General features: G+C 35.0%; 1 protein-coding gene across 1 annotated transcript; it reads right to left on the reverse strand.

Annotated features, from left to right (window-relative positions):
• Positions 1–4,945: 4,945 nt before the first annotated feature.
• On the reverse strand, positions 4,946–13,950 carry LOC113516374 (lysosomal Pro-X carboxypeptidase). Its single transcript, XM_026900792.3, has 8 exons — positions 13,669–13,950; positions 10,746–10,834; positions 9,990–10,147; positions 8,876–9,077; positions 6,715–6,958; positions 6,041–6,151; positions 5,622–5,838; positions 4,946–5,130 (listed from the first exon to the last, which is right to left on the reverse strand). The coding sequence occupies exons 1-8, from the start codon at positions 13,864–13,866 to the stop codon at positions 4,961–4,963; spliced, it is 1,389 nt and encodes a 462-aa protein (XP_026756593.2). The 5' UTR covers positions 13,867–13,950; the 3' UTR covers positions 4,946–4,960.
• Positions 13,951–20,991: the final 7,041 nt, after the last annotated feature.

The following is a 20,991-nucleotide window of genomic DNA, read 5'->3' on the forward strand; positions in this document are numbered from 1 at the left end:
CTAATGCTAAAAATATAGCTTTTGCTTCTGCTGTGTAAATACTAGCCAAAGTTGAAATTTTATAACCGTGACCAAATCTATTTGACAAATCGTAAAAAGCCACTGAAGTGCTAAGTGCATTTTTGGAACCATCTGTATATATCTGCCTGTAGTCAATAAATTCTGATAAAGTCTCATACATATCGTGCTTTTCTTTTATGTCTTTACGTATAACAATTTTGATCTTACAGAACTTACTCTCATAAAGGCCATTATAACAAGGAAGTATCTTACTACTATAGATGTTATATTCATCTCGTAAATTCAAATCATTGACAATAGTTTTATTCAAAAACATAGAAATGGGGCAATTTAATAATTTGAGTATGAGTGGGTTATTGGAAACTGAAAAAACTTTGAAGAGAAATTTGAGTTTTAGGTATTCGAAACGAAGAAGGATAGGAGGCAAATTACATTCTACTTGCATTGAGATAATTGGAGAAGTATACATAGCACCTAAAATAAGTCTTAAATTCATATTTTGAATTTTTTCGAGTTTTTCTACTAATTTATGTTCTGAGGCATAACAAAAGAAAGCGTAATCAAAATTACTTCTAACAAGAGATTTGTAAAGTAAAAGGATAATTTTAGGATCAGCTCCCCAGTTACGACCAATTACAGATCTTATTATATTAGTGGCTCTTAAAGCACGATCTACTAAGCAATCAACGTATAGATCCCATTTTAAATTTTGATGAAAAATTACCCCCAGAAATTTAACGCTACAGTCTGTTGGAAGAGTTTGATTATTATATATAATATTCATTAATGGAACATATTTATGAACTTGATGAAAAACAACTACTTTACTTTTGGTTAAACTAATATCGAGGGAAAGAAGAGAAAAATATTTCTCAAGTCTTTTTAATGACTCATTTAACACTAATTGCATATCAATAATATTCTTTCCTTTTATATAAATTAATAAATCATCGGCAAATTGCAAGTTGTTCACACTGTTTCCTAAAATTGAATTAAGTTTATAGATATATAAAATATATAGTAGCGGGCTTAGAATACCACCTTGACATACTCCTTTAGAGCTTAACCTAGGTCCTATTAATTTACTATTTACTTTAACATACACTTCTCTATTACTAAGAAAATTATAAATCCATTCGATAAGTTTCATTGGAAGAAATGAGGATAAAATCGAAGATAGAACTGTTAAATTTACATTGTTAAAAGCTCCTACGACATCTAAAAAAACAGATAGAACATATTCATCGTTATTCAAAGCAGTACTAAGGTCGACATAGAAGTTCGCTAAACTTTCGCGCGCTGAATATCCACGGCGAAAACCAAATTGATTCGATGGTAATATACTATTACTTTCAATAAAGAACTCTAAACGCTGTTTAATTAATTGTTCGAATAATTTGCCTGCACAGGACGTCAATGTTATAGGTCTATAGGAGTCGAAATTTGTAGGATCTTTACCGGGTTTAATTACTGGAATCAAACAATCCATTTTCCATTCTGGTGGGATAATACAGTCCTTCCATAAATCGTTAAAAATTTGTAAGAGTTTAGTAAGGTTTATTTTATTCAGCAATCGAAACATATTGTATGTTAAGCGATCAAGGCCACTAGCTGTATCTTTTCTAGATTTTACTGCACTGGATATTTCATCAATTGAGAATGGGTCAGTGAGAAATTTTGGGCATGAATTAACAGAATTAAACTGTTTGTCATCAAAAGGTGAGTGTACAAAATCAGGAGTATATTTGCGTAAAAAATCATTGACCCATGATATATCTTTAAAATGATTTTGACGATGTTTTGAATTTAGTTTTCTCATATTTTGCCAAACAGTGGAAATTGGTGTTAATCTATTAAATTTGGAACAAAATTCCTGCCACCCCTGTTGTCTTACTTGCTTAATTACTAACTTTTTAACAGCTTGAACTCTTTTAAAATTTATGTAATTATCGAGAGTTGGATTTTGTTTAAACCTAAGGTAAGCCGCTTTACTATCATTGACAGCTGTCGCACACCTGTTATTCCACCAAGGTACTGCAATATGTTTGTGTCTCTTTGAAGTATTTGCACCGCTATTTGATAAGTTCCTACGTGGAACGGAACGTTCCACAGCTGTCAAAATAATTTTACAGAATCTATTGTAATTGTTTAAGGGTTCATTGACATCATACTCGAAATCCAAAAGTAATTGATTAACAGTTTCAGAATAAAGATCCCAATTAACGAGACGTAGGTTTATACGATTTAACAAAAGTTTATTAACTTCATCTATAGGAGCATGTTGTTCACCTGACGGAGTTGATGAAGAGTTCTTTGTGTTTATTTTAGTAAAAGTCGGCAGGTGATAACTTCCTAACGGATCATCATGAACCGACCACTCGCATTTTAATGATATGGATGGGGATACCATAGTTAAATCAAGGCCATTGGGTCTCCAAATATGAGAGCCAACAGTAGTAAATTGCTTATCATTTAATAGTACCAAATTACATTCATCTAAACAATCAAGAATGTCTTTACCTCTTGTATTAGTGGAGGTACAACCCCACATAGTATGATGTGCATTTAAATCTCCAGATATGATAGTGGGTTTAGGAAGAGACTCCAAAAAGAACTTAAATTTGGCTTTAGTAAAACTAGGTGTACTATTGGTAGGACAGTAAATACTGGCAACTGAATACCAAGAATTATTAACTTCAATACTAATAGCTATAGTTTGCAAAGAATTGTCGAAAAAAGAGTGAAGTTTTTTATATCTAATACTATTATGTATAATAATCGCTACTCCATTGTGGTTATTACCACAATCATTTCGTTCTATACAATAATCTTTAATTTTTAATTTGTAATGTGGTTTTAGCCAAGTTTCTGAGATGAGAGCAATGTGAATATGATGTTCATTTAAAAATTGTGTAAAAATATGTCGATTGCTCAGTAGGCTCTGAGCGTTCCACTGTATGATAGTTAATTGGTCTCGATTGAATTTTGTGAAATAGGTCTATTACCAAAAGTATCATATAACACATTCAAAACACTTTTAGTGTTAATAGATGTGTTCTTTGTGTTATGTAGTGAAATAAGTTTGATTATGCTTTCTATTAAAAGTGATAAACTCTTGTTATCAGAATTTAGAATTGAAATTAGGTCTACATTTTTTTTAGGTTTGTTACCCAGTTTAGGAAATATTTCAGTGCTAAGTATATCTCCAAAAGAAGCAGGTCTGAATTTAGATCTATTTTCAGCAATTTTCTTTTGTTTAACAGGGCATTGCGGTGATACACTTGTGTGATTTCCATTGCAGTGTACACAAATAGCGTTTTCCATTCCAGTTGTACAAGTTTTATAATTATGCTCACCTTTGCAGATGCTGCAACGCTCAGAATTCTTACAGAATTTAGCTAAATGTCCATACCTCAAGCACCGGTAGCATTGTTTAACTGGTGGTATATATGGAGTGACATTGTGGCGCCAACCTCCAATATCCAGATATTCAGGTAATACAGATGCAGCAAAAGTAATTGTCACGGTTAGAGTTGGCTGTAACACATATCCATGAGTCAAGGTATTTTTTCTTAAAATTCTTTTAATAGCAATAATTTTCTTAGAACTCGATATCATAGTATATATTTTTTTATTAGATATATTTGTAGGTACATTTCTAATAACGCCTGTAACTTCTGTTGAAGAAGCAGGAATACTGGCCTTAAAATGGTAGTCATTTAAAAAAGTTTTATTATTTAAAAAAGCATTGGCTAAGTCTGGCTTTTGAAAGTATACTCCGATTTTGAATTTATTTATAGATCTAAGATAAGTTACCCCTTTATTAAATCGTTTTAAACAGGAGGAGAGTGAGAGCAAGTCTCTGGATCCAATGGTTTTCTGACTATCTGAGGATTCTACAAAGACAACAAATTCTGTCCCAGGGGATTCCTCGGGATATCTTCTAATATAATCTGTGACGTAGTAAGGTTTATACTTATCGGCCTTATCAATTTCAGATTCTGAGTCAGTAGAAGTATCTTCCGAATATATATCCTTGTCATTACAAGGTTCATGGTCTACATCACCTGAATCGTCATCTTTTTTTTCCTTTTTCTACAACTGCGCTTCCCCATGAATGCTAATTATATTACTGTCGCTGAATTTAGTGAAAATATAATATTTTATTCAATAATAAGAATTGATAGAGATAGTTTTAATAAATTAATTAAAAAAATTTAAAAAACCCGCTTGTTCTTATTCGAGTTTCCCGCCTTTTTTCCGTCAATATTAATGACATTAATTGTCAAACGTGTAAATTTTTTTATTTCTATCTTGGACTGTCTAGGAAGCACTATCGTGCAGTCATGTCAGTTATTGTAATATTTTATTAGAAACCATTTTTTCATTGAACGTTGATTACTTTGAGATAAGTTACACAGAAGTGATGATGATGATATCAGGCGTTACTGTCCACTGCTGAACATAGGCCTCCCTCTATTGGGGGGTTTGCCAGAGAAGTTGCCATGCTTGGCAGGCTGGTTAGTAACCGCAGTTACGTCTTTGGTGTTGTTTTAAGAGGGACACTGTTGCCCATTCCTCGACCATATCAAAGATATTTTTCTAAAAACAAACTTTCATTTTTTAAAATTTTCTAAGAACTTGATTCTAGATAGAATAATTTATTTTTCGTGACTATTGTATCTAGGTAGAAATTATTTAATCAATTAAGAAACAACTGTGAGAGTATCTTATTTTAGTCCTCGGGTTAGCGGTTGAGGACTTGAAAGGATTTTTTTATACATTTAAAATAATTTTAAGCTATCTACAACTTATTAGGTAAGTATTTCATAACCTGTCAGTTTGTTTGCCATGCTCAATTCTTAGTACGTCAAGAAAGATTTCATTATCATGGTTTTTCTATGTTGGGAAATAAAAAAAAAAATACAGCATTGTTTTTTTATTTCCAATATTCGTTAATCCATTTTCGAATATTCTGTTTGTGAATCTTTCTAGCCTCGATAACTGTTCCAGGATCATTAGGGTTCTGCGGCATCAGGTCAAGGTGATGAGCCCCGTCGACGATCACAACGGCTACTACCGTGTCGCTCACAGTATTTAGAACACCACCTAAAATAATAGCAGAGCAAAGGTATTAGGTACTACGCTATTTAGTAAATGTTAGTAAATTGATGGTTTATTTAGCACAGTTAATAATTTGAGATGTAAAATGACCATATTTTAATTGATAAACGATGAAAAAAAAAGTTTTTTTTTTATATTAAGTACTATGATAGCAAAATGGTCTGTCTAATAGTAAATGGTTACTGTTGCCTAAGGATAACTGCAATATCAAGAGTGTTACGCACACATTGTCGACCTGTATTAGCTATGTCTCCAGGAAAATCTTGACAGGAAATTTAAGGGGAGGGGGTAGCACGCGATTCCATAGATATCATGGTTAATGCCTCTTGAAATCGCTAAAATGGGCCACATGATTTGATTTCATTTTCACCATTTTGTCTTGCTGTGGAGCCTGCCCCCCCCCCCTTCCCCATTATGGATAGACAGTTGTACATTTATTTATAAAAAAGCTGTCCTAACACCAATTATTTACATACCTCCAGCCCAGGGATCTAGCAGTCCGTTACTCAAGACAATATTCGAAGCGGCTTGCAGCCTGTTGCCGCCATATTGAATTCTCGCCGCTTGCTCCATAGGATAGACGTTGTATGTTTTATGGCATTTCTCTGCGAATTCTGTAAAGTTCCATGGACTTTTCTCGAACATATCGTCAAGTCCTGTTGTGCACATGGGCATCACCATTTCTGTACAAGCCTGTTGCAATATATAAAAAAAAAAAACTTATATCAGTATATTTTTATTACACTTGGCAATTACAAAGATACATTAAAAGAAAAAAAAATATATAATTTAAAATAAGCCAAGCTCAAATCTAACCAACTATATTAATTTAAAATCAATTCAACGTCAAAACCTTATAAGAGCAGTGCGGACATTTACCAATTACATTACATACCTGATAGTTCCACCCGGAAGCGTCCAAGTTCCCATAGGACGAACTTTTATAGTTAATGCACTTATTTGTTTTCTTGTAGTTCGCATAGATATCTAACACTTTTCCAATACCCTGTAAATTAAATGAGAGGTAATTTAGCTCAATAAATTACGTGACCTATTGGACGATGGCGTTACGTGTCCAAGTTATATTTTTCAAACGATTTAAATATGAAAATTTTGAGATTTTTTTAAATGGATGATAATGGAAAAGTAAAGGCGGTAAAAAAGTAAAGCAAATGATATATATTTGTATATATAATAAAAATAATATATAATAAATAAAAAGTAATATTTGTTTAATGTATTCATGAAAGTATATTTATATGATTATAATGCAGCAATTCTCCATTGTATATATTATATAATTTATGAGTCAATATAGATACGTCCATAACTATTTATTTATAACGATTTTTTTTTTCACCGCATAATTACATTTCTGTTTTGCCAAAAGTTGGCGGGAAGAGAATGGTAAATTGTATTAAGTCCGTCTTTTGTATCAAAATTTTTTGTAGTGTGATCAAAATATGTCCTAAAAAATGTATCCTACATAAAGTAAAACAAATAAATTATTAAATATATGTTTAACAAATAGCGTAATACGAGTAGAGGTTTATAATTCTGAATACATACCGTTAAAAGTTCCTTGTCATCTTTAAACGTCTTATTGACGTACTGACACACAACTCTCACTGGCTGAGCTGGTAATGGCATCAGAAAGTCAGACTCGAATGGGTAGTTGACCATTGCAAGAGTTCCGTACATATCCTGGAGGAAATCAATGAGGGTTTGCACGTCGCTCGTGGTGTTGGGCGGGTCGCATAGGTTCCAAGTTTTTTGGAGCCACGCTGTGTTGTTCGAGGATTTCGTGAAGTTTCTAAAATATATATATATATAGAGAGAGATTTTAAATTAATTTTGTAAATTTACAAACAACTAACTTCAAAAAAAGGGTACGTACTAAATGTGGTGGTATTTTTTTTTATATCTGCTACTTTATAATTCCGTCGGTTATAAACCCATTTTTTTTCTATCTTAAACAATATTCAGATTGGCCCCATAGAAATGTTATCAAAATGGATTCCGTAGTTTAGATTTTAAATTAAAATAACTGGTTTTACTGCAATCGAGGATTATTTTTGTGGAAATCTTTAATCACATTGTGTACAGTGTCTACTTACTTTTAGAATAATATTATTAGCTAAAAATTGTTAAGCGTGTTGAGTCTACCATCCGAGAAATAGGATTTGGCGACCCGCACACATGTTAAAGGTAAAGGAGTTAAGGGGCCGCCTGAAAATCAGCGTTATACAGGTACCTTACGCTGGAGCTGCACATATATAGCAACAGCTGAGGTGGCTTCTATTACCAGCAAAATTGTTTTTTTTTTCTTATTATTGTTGATTTTTTTAATATTATTACTGGTAATAAAGATTATCTATCTATCTATCTATCTAAAGAACGAAATCATTAGCATTCTTTTAATGGGAAATTTCACTTATAAATGGCATAATTTATGATTGTGTTTCATTAAAACCCGATTTCATTTGTGGAAAAACTAATTATTTTGTTTTAAAAACTAAACTTCTATATTGACTAAACTAAAAACACTAAATTATACTAAAAATATTGAGTCCTACGCGGCGAGTTAAGTTTGTGTGGAAGATTTATATAATTTTATATTATACTAGCTGACTCGGCAAACGTTGTTTTACCGTATACATTATTTCTAGAACTATACATGAAAATATATCGTACTACAATTATTATATTCGATTGTCATTTTGCAACCCTATTGAGGCATATAAAAATTGCGATTAAAAAACAGGGGATGATCGTAAAAGCGCGAAAATTTGAATTTATATGTATTTTTCAATGCTAAATCATAATAAAATAAAAACAAAAAATATAGTCAAAAAATAAAAATAATATATTTAGAGGTAGGTCACGCTTATTATTGAGGGGTATGAAAAATAGATGTTGGCCGATTCTCAGACCTAACCAATACGCACACAAAATTTCATAAAAATCGGTAAAGCCGTTTCGGAGGAGTTTGGTAACAAACACCGTGACACGAGAATTTTATATATTAGATATACATTTTGTTCTTATTTTTTTATTTTTTTGTATATGTATTTTTTATCTCTTTTTACTGTGTACGTCTATCCATGTCTGTTGTTGTTTGTGTGCTGTAAGAAATGCAAATAAATTATCTATCTATCTTATATTAGTTTTGGACCAATATTTTTTGTCGAAATAATTCTTTGTTTTACTAATAGAACACAGTGTAGCGTGAAGCCTAGCTAGTAAAGGCATATTTAGGGGCGTGGAGGGGTCCTTCCCAGGATTAACTAATGCTCACCCTCGGATGCGAGCAAAGACGCGTATAAAAGTATTCCTTCTGTGCCTCTTAAAGAAGCTATATCTTTCTCCTTTGGAAAATAATTTTAAATGCGCTAAACCAAAGTTAGTTGGAAATAATCTCTTTATTGGAGGGAGCATGTAGTTAGTAGATGCAGATAGCTCGAGGCCTTTCCTTATTTTTTTTTATACAACTTAGAATAGCAAACAAGCTGACGGCCCACCTGCTGGAAAGTGGTAACCGTCGCCTATAGACATGAGCAGTACCATGGACATAACAGAGTATACTGTTTCGCTCATGATACCCCCCATGCGTTGCCATTCCTTATGGTCGTAAATGGGAACGTCTAAATAGAATATAGTAGATAGCGAATGTCTGAAATGATGATGACTTCAAAATCGTCATGACGTTGAAAATATTCTTACACCAGACCTCAAAACGGCCCATGACGACTTGATATTGTCCACACATCTTCCGCTGACTATCTTGAAGCTGGACGTGACGATTCTGTTGTAGACCTCGCATGGAACCATGCCTGTAAACTGGTGCACCGGCGCTGATGCTGCAATGGCACCGGCAACGATATGAGGGTACTTCATGCGGAAGTACGCTGCCAACATTCCACCGTATGAGCCTGGAAGTATATGAGATATATTGATTTTAAATATAAGTAAATAATAATTAGTTTGTATGGCATAAACTGTAAAGCCGTGAAGGTCCCGGCATAGAATGGGCCACCCCTTCCTTTCTCGTAGGTGTCGTAAGTGAGTGATTAAGGGAGCTTATGATGAAAGGATGGAGAGCAGCGTCCCTCTTAAAACATCACCAAAAGTGAAACTGTGGTTACCAACCCTCCTGCCACGCCTTGCCTCCTGGGTACCCTCCCAGTGTATATCGATAGCAAGGGCAGGATTACCCTTCCATTTTATCATACCATCATAAAACTATCATCTAAAAAAAGTTCTAAAAAATATAGATAAGTTAAACAATAATTAATTAATAAAAAACCCTGTTTAATCTGGCTATTTGTTTATTATTATTTAAGCACTGTTTACAAGCATGACGTCACAAGACAGTTTATTAAATATGCCAAGTACTATAAGTGATAAGGGACATTGTTAGCCGGCTGTCGTGTCGTTGTAATCTATCGACATAGTTTCTGTCATTCTCGCGGGAATACCCTAAATCGTTAAATGGATATGGGTATAAAACATGGGCATAAACTATTATGATTTTGAATGATTTTTAAAGCTCTGAAAAGTAAAGTAAAAATAAACTGGCCACAGTTAACTAGTAAAGAAGAAAGGTTTTTCTCGAGTAACTATCCCGTTCAGGTAAGCATAGTGTGTAATGTCTTCCCACGTAGTGGATTGTAGGGCGTTATTGAATACAGGTGACATGAGACATATTTTTTGGCGAAATATAATGTAAATTTAATGAAAGCAGTTAATGTCTTTACTTTACTGTCCTTGTTCCTACATATTGTGCCTATTTTTATATGATAGATGGCTTGTGATGATGATGAAACAAATTGTTAAATCCTCACCTCCGAAAGCTATAACCGGGTATGGTGGTTTTATGGCGTTGCCTTGCAAATAGTTGACCAAGTCAGCGTAATCGGCCAGCGCTTGCGCAGACGTCAGGTAGCCGATGTGTTTGTTGTCCAATGACTTGTTCCCGAACGGCATGGACGCGCCGTAATATCTGAAATGGATATTATAATCAGCAGAGAAAGATTTTGAGCAAAAGTCGTTTGCTTGGTACATTAGTAAACTTACATGAAGTAGCTATTCTCACATGGCTGTGATCAGTTTGTAAATTGGGATATGGCCAGTGGCGTACCAACCGGAGGGCTAGACGAAGCCGTACTCCGGGGTCCTCAAACTCAGGGACCCTAGTAATTCTATCAGGTCGATCTTCACGCGGTTTCGTCTGGAAACCATTCTGGTTATTTCTTGTGAAACTCATCACAATGAGCCGACTGACCTGGTTTTATCCTCATCTATTATCTCTTACTAGTGCCCCGACAGCATATACCGATAGCGCAGATGAGATTACCATTTTATTCTCATCCATTAAAAGAAACCATGTCGACTTTTTACATTATAATAACAGCAAGCATGTAGCTTGCTCTTCAAACGAGGAGGGACATATGTTCTGCTGTAAGACGTTCATCTGTTCTAAACATTAATCCAAGAAAATACTCTAAACGGCGAAATCGATCAGGTATTTGTTGTAAAACCTTTTTTTGTGGAAAACTATATTTATTTTCTAACAATAATGTTTATTAACATACACCAACCTGTGTTCAGCGAATACCAATTTAGCTCTGAATTCCTGGGCGATATCCCACATGAAGCCAGTATGTTTGGCGAACACTTCGATCTGACCCTGGAACCAATTACCGCTATTTTTAAATGACTGTGGGCGCTGGCGCATTACTTACTCCTTGTTTGTTTTCCTGTTATCGTTAGGTACCTAGATAAAAACTAGGTATTATTAAAACACGTATATAGATGCAAGAACTCTGCTCACTTGTGTTTCTAAAAAGCAGTTGTGCGTAAAGTTGCGTAAAGCAGTTGTGTTTTTTCAATGCAACTTAGAGCTGACGGCCCACCTGATGGAAAGTGATCACCGTCGGCTACAAAGCTTTGTTTGCATAAAAAATATGTTTTTATACCACTGAGGTAGCAAACATGTGTTCGGCTCAACTGATGCGGTTGCAGCGGTTTTCGAAGCTTATGAACGCCTGCAATACCAGGGGCGTTACGCGCGCGTTGTCGACTCTGAGGAAACCTCTTTACCACATTTTTGAAGTTTGAAGAACTCCATGCTGTAGTTTCTCGGGAAAATCTCGATAAGGAGCTCATTTCGATATTAATACGCGACTACGCGTGACTGGGATCTGTAATCTTTGTCAGATCCGTCAGTATTCTACGACTATGACGATATATGTACATCAAAATTCGCAGCACTGAATTAAGCGGCGATAGGGTTCTTCAAAAGGGGGGTAAAGAGAATTCTTCAGGGTCGGCAACGCACGCGTAATACCTCTGGTATTGCAGGCGTTCATAGGCTACGGTAACCACTTACCATCAGGTGGGCCGAATGCTTGTTTGCCACCTCAGTGGTATAAAAAAAAGGCTGGCTCTAGAATTCTAGATAATAACAATAGTGTGAGGGTACTCGAGAGACTGCGCGAGCTGCCAAACCAACGCTCACTTCAGTCCTGTCTTAACCACGACGTGGGGCAATTCACGTCGAAATGTCGGCAATAAATAAACAAGTATGTAGGTACTATTTACTGGTCAAAGATTTTATCATCGCATTAAGTCCTGATTGTGTATTTAAAATATGTATAATATTAGTAAGGAAGCTAGTTATCTAAACCAAAATATCGGGAGTGGGGGGGGGGGGGAGGGATAGTTAGTAACGTGTCCTACCAGTCCCATTGTTAGCAGTATACCTTATCAGGTCGACCTCCACGTGGTCCCCCCTAAAACCATCATGGCGAATTCCAGGTGTATTCATCACGATGGGCTAACTGACCTGCCTCTTCATCTTTACTAATCATCCTTTACTGGTGCTCCGGCAGTGTATACCGATAGCACAGCGGGGTTACCATTCCATTATCATCCATTAAAAAAACAACACCAAAATATCATAATATTGTACTCGACATAAGGCTCAATTGGAGTGTTGTTAGCGATAATGTTGTTTGCTAATCGTATAAATATAGGTATATTAGTTATTATTAATTACTAATGAATCCGACTCGGTTTCGCATGAAAATTGTACCTACAAACATTCTATAGAAATATTTAAACGATAGTGAAACTATCGTAGTATTAAGGCAAATTGCTTGCCTTAGAAGAAGTAAGCGGAATGTTCAGTATGATGCCTACAACCACCTTCTATCATCTCATACCATATCAACTCGCCATCGATAGAGAGTTCACCCTTGTACTTTAGAGCCTAAATGGTCGCATACAAGGAGGTTTTTTTTTTGGTGGATGAAAATAGAATTGTAACCCCGCCTGCGCTAACGGGATACGCTGGCGGAGCACCAGTGAAGGGTGATAGATGAGAATGAAAACAGGCCAGTTAGCTCATCATGATGAATTCATCAGGAATTAACCATGATAGTTTCCAGGGGGAACTGCGAGGAGGTCGACCTGGTTGGGTATATTGCTAGCAATGGGATTTTTAGTCTCCATTACTAACAATTCCTTTCCCCCCATACAAGGCGGTTTAAGAGATGTTTCCTCTCACGAACGCTTAGGTTATAGAATGAGCTCCCTGTCAAGGTTTTTACTACTAGAGACTATAGTATGGGATTCTTCAAAAAAGGGATAAAGAGGTTGCGTAATGCCCCTGGTATTGCAGGTATTCATAGGCTACGGTAACAGTTTGCTATCAGGTTGGCCGTATGTTTGTTTGCCACCTCAGTGGTATAAAAAAAAAGCGTAATAACAGATGGATGCTACCAGCGACAATGGGATCGATTCTGACCCGTCATTTCTCCAAATCTATGTCTAAAATTTAAAATTTCATTTTGATAATGCACTGAAATCTTTTTATTCTAATAAAGTAGTTTTCTATATAAATTTATTCAAAATATTTACAAAAATTAGTAAAAATTATTTGAAATTTAGTCCATATTGGTCTAATAACGAATTGGAACATTAATTTCCGCGTTAGTTTTAGAGAATGATGCCACAAAATCGTCCTTTCATTTATACTCTATACATTATAAACGTAAGTGATTTTTTTTTTATATTTCCTAGTGTTTTACTAGCTTAACAAGTCACTATGAAATTTTGTATATACGTACTATAGAGAAGAAGAGAAGATAGAGAAGCTATTTTTGAACTTGGTTAGTGAACATAACCTGGGCATCTACCATGAAATGGAATTCCGAATTTTCTGAATAAATTTCGTGTTTTCGTTCATATCGAAATTGGTCCTGTAAATAGAGCTTAACATTTCTTTCGTCATAAGGTTTTAGGGGGGGGGGGATAATGGGTGGTGGGATAATAGTGTTAGTTATGGAAACTGAGGGAGATTAATAGTTGTAGCACTTCAGCTGCCCGCTAACGAAATGCTTTCTCACTGTATTGGGTTGACCGGAAGAGATCTCTGTCAGAGATAAGTCCACCCTTGCTCGCAACATTTATAAATACATTATTTTAAGTGCAATAATGACTATTATATATTGTTCTTACCTCGTTCCCTGTGTAGAAGAAAATCGGACCATTTCCTCTGTCCCAATAATCTTCGTTCACCAAATACTTAATTTGGAAGGTCTCGTTCCTCTGGTATCCGAAGTGATCGAGCGGGACTTTGAACCATAACGTCTCGTATTTGTATTCAGATTTGGCTGTAGCCAGCAGCGCCACCAGTAAAAAGAGAGCCCTCCACATTTTGCACCGGCGCACGCGCACTGTATCGGGTTCCAATTGATAGCACAATATACACAGCCGCTGGCGTGGTCGCAACTGTAGTGATATACTTATGTAATGTACAATGGAGAGCAAAAGTGACGTTCTATCCAACCGACTTAAAAAAGAGTAGGTTCTGAGTTTGACTGAATATTATCTTTAAATGGTTTATGTGTGTTGACGTTTATTACACTAATAGAGCAGTTTTTAAATAATCAAGCGGAAATATTAAAAATTGTTTAACTGTTATTAAAAATTGATAAATAACTCCGACGTTACAACACCTCGGTATGTTTTGCTATGAACGCCCTCGAATGTTCTTCACAAGTAATTTGACTGGGAACAATGAAGCTAAACTGGTTTGGGACTCTGAACAATTAGGGTCTAAACATAACGACAAAAAAGCCAATGAGTTGATGAGAAAGCGATCAGAAAATAAATCGATAGCGTCAGGACCATCCATGGCGTTTAAATGAATGAGTATCAATAAGTATACTTTATCGTCACTACATAGTATAAAACAAAGTTGCTTCCCGTCTATCTGTCCTTATATATGCTTAGATCTTTAAAACTACGCAACGGATTTTGATGCGGTTTTTTTTTAATAGATAGAGTGATTCGAGAGGAAGGTTTATATGTATAATGCATGCATAATATTGCAGAGGAACACTGATAATGTTAGAGGTTTCTAATGTGATGTGATGTAATGTGTCTCCGTGCGAAGTCGGGGCGGGACGCTAGTTATGAATAAATGTAACGGTACAATTGTATAAGTCAAGGTATGCGCTACTACTACTACTACTCGATTGCTTGGGTACCTCTGTCCCATTCGTGTTTTTACCGTGAAGCAGTTGTGTTTGCATGACTGTGTTTCGGTTTGAAGGGTGGGATATGGCGTGAAATTACAGGGTACTGAGGAATAACATCTGAGTCCTCAGGAATGGCAACGCATGGGGGGTATCATGGGCGAAACAGTATACTCTGTTATTTCCATGGTACTGCTCATGTCTATAGGCGACGGTTACCACTTTCCATCAGGTGGGCCGTCAGCTTGTTTGCCATTCTAAATAGTATAAAAAAAAAATCATCTCCATACAATCCATGTCTTTTTAGCTTTTCCTCTACCATTATAGTCATCTATTATACTATAAAATAAATTAAAAAAAAAGACAATTGTTAGTTATACAAAATATAACATTTATTTTCTACAATCTATTTACCTATTTTCATTTAAAGAAAACAAATAGGTTTTTGGTTTAGATATTGTATTTTACGTACGGGACCTTTGCTGTGTGAATCCCACTCGCACTTGACCAATTTATTTTTACCTGCTTTTACTTTCCTGTCTACCTGTTTATTTAATTATTATCTATCTATTCTTTCTCCATCCAAGCTTACCGTCTCTGGAACTCCTTACCTCTTTCTATTAGATCAGCGCAATCTCTTGCCTCGTTCAAGAGGCAGGTAAAATCTCATTACCTATCTCTCCAATTTGCTTTGATGTTTACTACCTACGTGTGATTTACTTCGATCTATTTAGTATATTTATATTTTTGTATTATTACTTATACTACATATATATATTTATGTATTGTAATCCTATTTTTATATAAATGATATTTAGAATATTATGCATATGGTTCGGTTACTTTTTTGTATTTAATGTGTCTGACTAGCGCCATCTACCTTTCTCTCTGTACTTATCTACTATTTATGTCAGGTTGTCTGTAAGAGATTGCTTTTAGCGACAAGGCCGCTTTTATATGCACATTCTGTATAAATACTCCTTGTATATACTTTTTTTATACAACTTAGAATGGCAAACAAGCTGACGGCCCACCTGATGGAAAGTGTTAACCGTCGCCTATAGACATGAGCAGTACCATGGACATAACAGAGTATACTGTTTCGCCCATGATACTCTCTATTGCAATAAAGAGTTTATTATTTATTATTAACTGTATTGACTCCAATATGTCTACAAATCATTTGCTCGTTGCTTTCTTGTTATAAACACTTGCGTGCGCGCATATCAATGGCTTATCACGTTCATTTGACCTCTGTCTCTGCAGGATGTACTCGATTGTGACGATTTCATTGTTTACAGAAAAAATACACTATTGGGACAGCTCGGTTAATTCTAACGTTAAAATATAATTGGCTATGACAGCACTTATTAATTTGCTGTCATGTTATTTTTATTTTCTCCTATTTTATAAATAGTTTCTCTATTTATACTACAATGGGGGCAAATAAGTATATAGATCGACTGATAGTGAACTAACGGTTAGATTTACCTATGGATGCCTGCAATGAGACTGTAATACCAAGAGTTTTACGTGTGCGTTGCATCTTTAAGGTAAGAATAACCCTTATGCGTTATCATTTCGTTACTAAAAGAAATCGTCATCATCGTTTCAGCCATTATCCGTCCACTGCTGGACATAAGCCACCCCCATAGACTGCCATAAAGAACGGTCCTGAGCCACCTGCATCCACCTGACTCCCTGCAACGCATTTGAGGTTGTCATTCTATATAGTGTGTGTGTGTGTGTGGGGGGGGGAGGGGTCGTCCTACACTGCATTTGCTCGTCCGGGGTACGCAAGAACCTTTTTCCCCATAGGTTGTCGGTTTTTCGAGCTATGTCCTATATATGTATGAACGATTCTCCAAGGATTCCGCCATGATTGCTATGTCATCGGCAAATCAAAGGAGAGTGGTCTATTCTGAAAGAAATAACAAACAGTAATTTATAAAAATAAATTTTTGCAATAATTTCTTTCTATTTGCATATTGCATTGTACTTTGTATCTTTTATACAACTTAGAATGGCACACAAGCTGACGGCCCACCTGATGGAAAGTGGTAACTGTCGCCTATAGACAGGAGCAGTACCGTGGATATAACAGAGTATACTGTTTCGCCCATGAAACCCCCCCATGCGTTGCCATTCCTAAGGACTCAGGTGTCATTCCTCTGTACCCAGTAAATTTACGCCATATTCCACCCTTTATACCGAAACACAGCCATGCAAACACAACTGCTTCACGGTTGAAACACGAATGGGACAGAGGTACCCATGCAAGCGACTTTTGTACATAGTCTCCCTCTGGTTGTAAGATGTTAGTAGATAAATTGGAGTGTTAAACGAGAGCAGTTCATTGTGATGACGCATTAGCTTGGATTGTGACAGGAGATAAGTTTAAAGAGATAATTTCGAGGTTATCTTTAAAGGAATATAGTTTGACCTCGTGTGTAAAAGTACATTGGCTCTTTATATAATTATATAATTGTTTCTTCTTCTAGCATACACAAAACATTGAAAAGTTCCTGTGGTTAATGTAATGTAAAATAATGTAACTTGATTTGATCCTTATATTATAGCTGAACACAATGATAGACTCTTTATATATATATATATATATATATATATATATATATATATATATATATAATACCGTAGCCTATGAACGCCTGCAATACCAGAAGTATTACGCGCGCGTTGCCGACCCTGAAGAAACTTCTTTACCCCCCTTTTGAAGAACCCCATGCTGTAGTCTCTTGGGAAAACGTCGGCATTTCATAACCAGAGTGTTCGTGGGAGAAAACATCTCTGAAACCGCCTTACGCGACCATTTAGGCTGTAGGGTATGAGGGTGAACTTCCAATGGCGAGCCGTACGATGATAGAAAGTGGCCATATATATATATATATATAAAAATACGTATACCTAATAATATGTTATTATTAGGTATACGTATTTTTTTTTTATTTTTTTATAGTTTACATTCGAAACTTGACGGTAGAATTACAAAAATGATTAAGTTTTCAAAACTAGATAAAGTATACTTTTTTAAATATTATTTAAATCTTTACTTATTTGGTTCTTCTCTATCTTCTTAGATATAGTTTGACCCAAAGGATGTTTAGCATCCAAAGTCTAATAAAGTTCTAAATTCTAAAACTACGGTTGACTAAGTATAAACAAAATCAAATGTCGTAATCTAGTTTCACTTGCAAAAATGTAAACTGCAACAACAAACACTGTGACTGTACAAGGTAAATTAAATAAAGTAATACATGTTTAGTTACAAAAATTATTTTATTGTTCATATAGTTAACGATGTATATTTAAAAAGATGTTTATAATAGACAGATAATTTATTCGTTGTTTTGGTCATTTGGAGAGGATGGATGAAAGAAGAATTACGAAAGAGATTTATCGAGCAAGAATGAATGGAGATGTCGGTAGGAACCTTACTAGACGGACGTATGTCGACCAAACAGGCGACGTGCTGAAGAAGGGTCAAATTAAAAGTACCCGTAACCGGCGAGCGTGTATGACAAGATTGATGAATGTGGAAGAAGCGAAAGAGGTATGTTTGAATCGAAGCATTTGGCGTTCCATTGTTTCTGCCCACCGTAATGGGAGACAGGCGTGACAGATATGTATGTATGTATGTAGATAATTTATCTATGGTAAAAAAAATTAAGATTGAATCTATGGCAGAAAAGAAAAAAGAAATCTATGGTAGTAGAACGAATTTAATTTTGGTTTGTTGGTTAAATATTATAATGTTATGTGTATTTGTGAAACAAGTTAAATTGCATTTTTTAAGAAATATATAATAATAAGGCTGTTTGATTATTTAATTGTATTTTTATTCACACGGCGTCACGGACGGTCCGGACACTACAGTTAACATGCTTTATATTTAATTAACATAATTATAGGTACATTATTGGTGTCGTAATGATTATGGAAATATTGATCGAGTCATAACAAATTAATTGAAAGAGCGTGAGATGGTCATTCTAGAATGACAGAAGATTATAAGTACCGGACGACACATTTCTTCAATTCAATGGTTAAATCGATCTTGATTGATACAATCGACTTATTTTCAATCGATTTTAAAAAGAAGGAGCTTTTCAATTCCTTTTTTTTAATATTCGCTACTGTGATGTACTCATTAAAGTTTAGACTGCAAGCCCTCCCGCTCCAGCCACTCCTCTGGATGACGTCCCGGCGGGTGGTAGTGTGAGTTGCATTGTGACATATTATTGTTTATTATTTCCTACGCCTACCTACCATGCCAGGAGGGGGGGGGGGAGGGATTTGTTAGCAATGGAGTTTGACAGTCCCATTGTTAGCAATTTGCCCTATTAGGTGGACCTCCACGTGGTTCCCCCTGGAAACCATCGTGAACAATTCTTATTGAATTCGTCATGGTGGGCTAACTGACCTGCTTCATCCTCACCTATCATCCGTCATTGGTGCCCCGCCGGTGTATATCGATAACGCGGGTGGGGCTACCATTCCATTATCACCCATAAAAAACCATACCAGGAGGACAGCACAGCTACTTCATCACTCTCATCAGTTGTAAACCGATTTGGTAAGTTCTTTTTTTATCTGAAAGCATATATTTTCAGGTTGGTGCTATATACATTTTATCAAAATTGGTTAAGTAGTATAGTTTTTAGATCAAATTAACTGGTTTTATCACAATTGAAGTCGGTTTTTTTTGCGGGACCATAAATTATTAATGTCCAATCTGACTGTAAAAATTTTAAGCCCGCTCATTATTAAAATCAAGTGTATGAAGTCCTGTTCATCTCATGTCCGTCAGAATTATTATATCTTATTTTTAATTTTACTAGTTTATACCTACTACTTTGTTTGCTTAACCTGGATACCGGGAATTAAAGAAGAAGAAAAAAAAAATAACCGACATTTTCTCCCTTCAAACGTCACGTGTCAAATCTCATGACAATTAATTAGCCATCCATGAGATCAAATAATAAACAAACTTACTTTTATGTTTTCACAGCATTATCTGATAAAAGCATTTGGCATGGTTTCTAAAAGATATAGTAAATTCCAGAAGGCATTTAAGGAAATAAACAATTTAAATGTATTTAAGAAAAAAGCAAAAAAAAAAAAAATTTGACAGCCTAATATTTACTATATGTTACTTGACTATTACAATGATAAATATTAGACATACAATATAATTTATCAATTGGCTTATTATTATTATTGTTAACATTATTTTTATTATTATAAATTATTATTAAACGACAAGTTAGAAAGAAAGAAAGAAAGAAAAAACTTTATTTTACAAGAAATATGCGACGGCACCCACACAGGGGTTAAAAAAAAAATTTTATATTACTATATTTTACATTAATTTTATATTGTGCATGTCGTTATTGTAGAATGAGCAATAACTAATTTATGTACCCATATTCATGCAATAAATTATTTGAATTTATTTATAATATTAGTAAGGATTATGTAGCGATAGATAATGTAAAGTACCTATAGTTACTGATTTATCAGATAGGCCTTGAAATGTAACAAGTTTATAACCTTTAGGACTAACGCACTCTGAGCGACCACTTACCTTTTATTGGCTCTCTGCCCGATATGATTCAGTCATCATTGGATCGGTGATAATGATTCATTATAGTCCTTTTATCAGTCAATTGAAGGGAAGGTCGACGCTGATAATTATTGACTTTAATTGTAAGACAATTTATGTAATAGTTTGAGGATCGTCTTAGTGTCCTGAAATAGCTTAATGTAACTGTGGAACAGGAAGCCAAAGCCGAAACGTCTATAATTTCAATATGACAGTTGAATAAATGACAGCTGTGACAGCTGTCATTAGTTCGATGACAGTCGAAATACTATTGATTATTATTGTCGTTTTGCACTTAATTGTGTTCGAGGTAGACAAAGTATTAGATTATCGTATTGTTAAAGTATTAAAGTTGTAAATAGTATCTGCGAGTTTTACTTCTGACCCCTTTAAAAACGTTAAGTAATGACGCGATATGGCACAATGTGTGCACGAGAAGGGATTTCCTAAAATATTTAATGGAAACTCATAGTTATTGCAAAAGCAAAGATACAGAGTAGAGAAGAGATAAAGATACGACCTACTGTTATACCTACTGAATACCATATACATATTAAAAAAATCCCCATAAAAATCGGTCGCCCCATTTCGGTCGAGTTCGACCACAAACACCTTGTTACAGGATTTTTATGTATAAGATTATGCGACATCTAAAATACTAAACCAATTTGGGTGATA

The sequence above is a fragment of the Galleria mellonella genome, unplaced genomic scaffold (genome assembly GCF_026898425.1).
Source record: "Galleria mellonella isolate WM207_F2 unplaced genomic scaffold, CSIRO_AGI_GalMel_v1 utg171, whole genome shotgun sequence".
Lineage (NCBI taxonomy): Eukaryota > Metazoa > Arthropoda > Insecta > Lepidoptera > Pyralidae > Galleria > Galleria mellonella.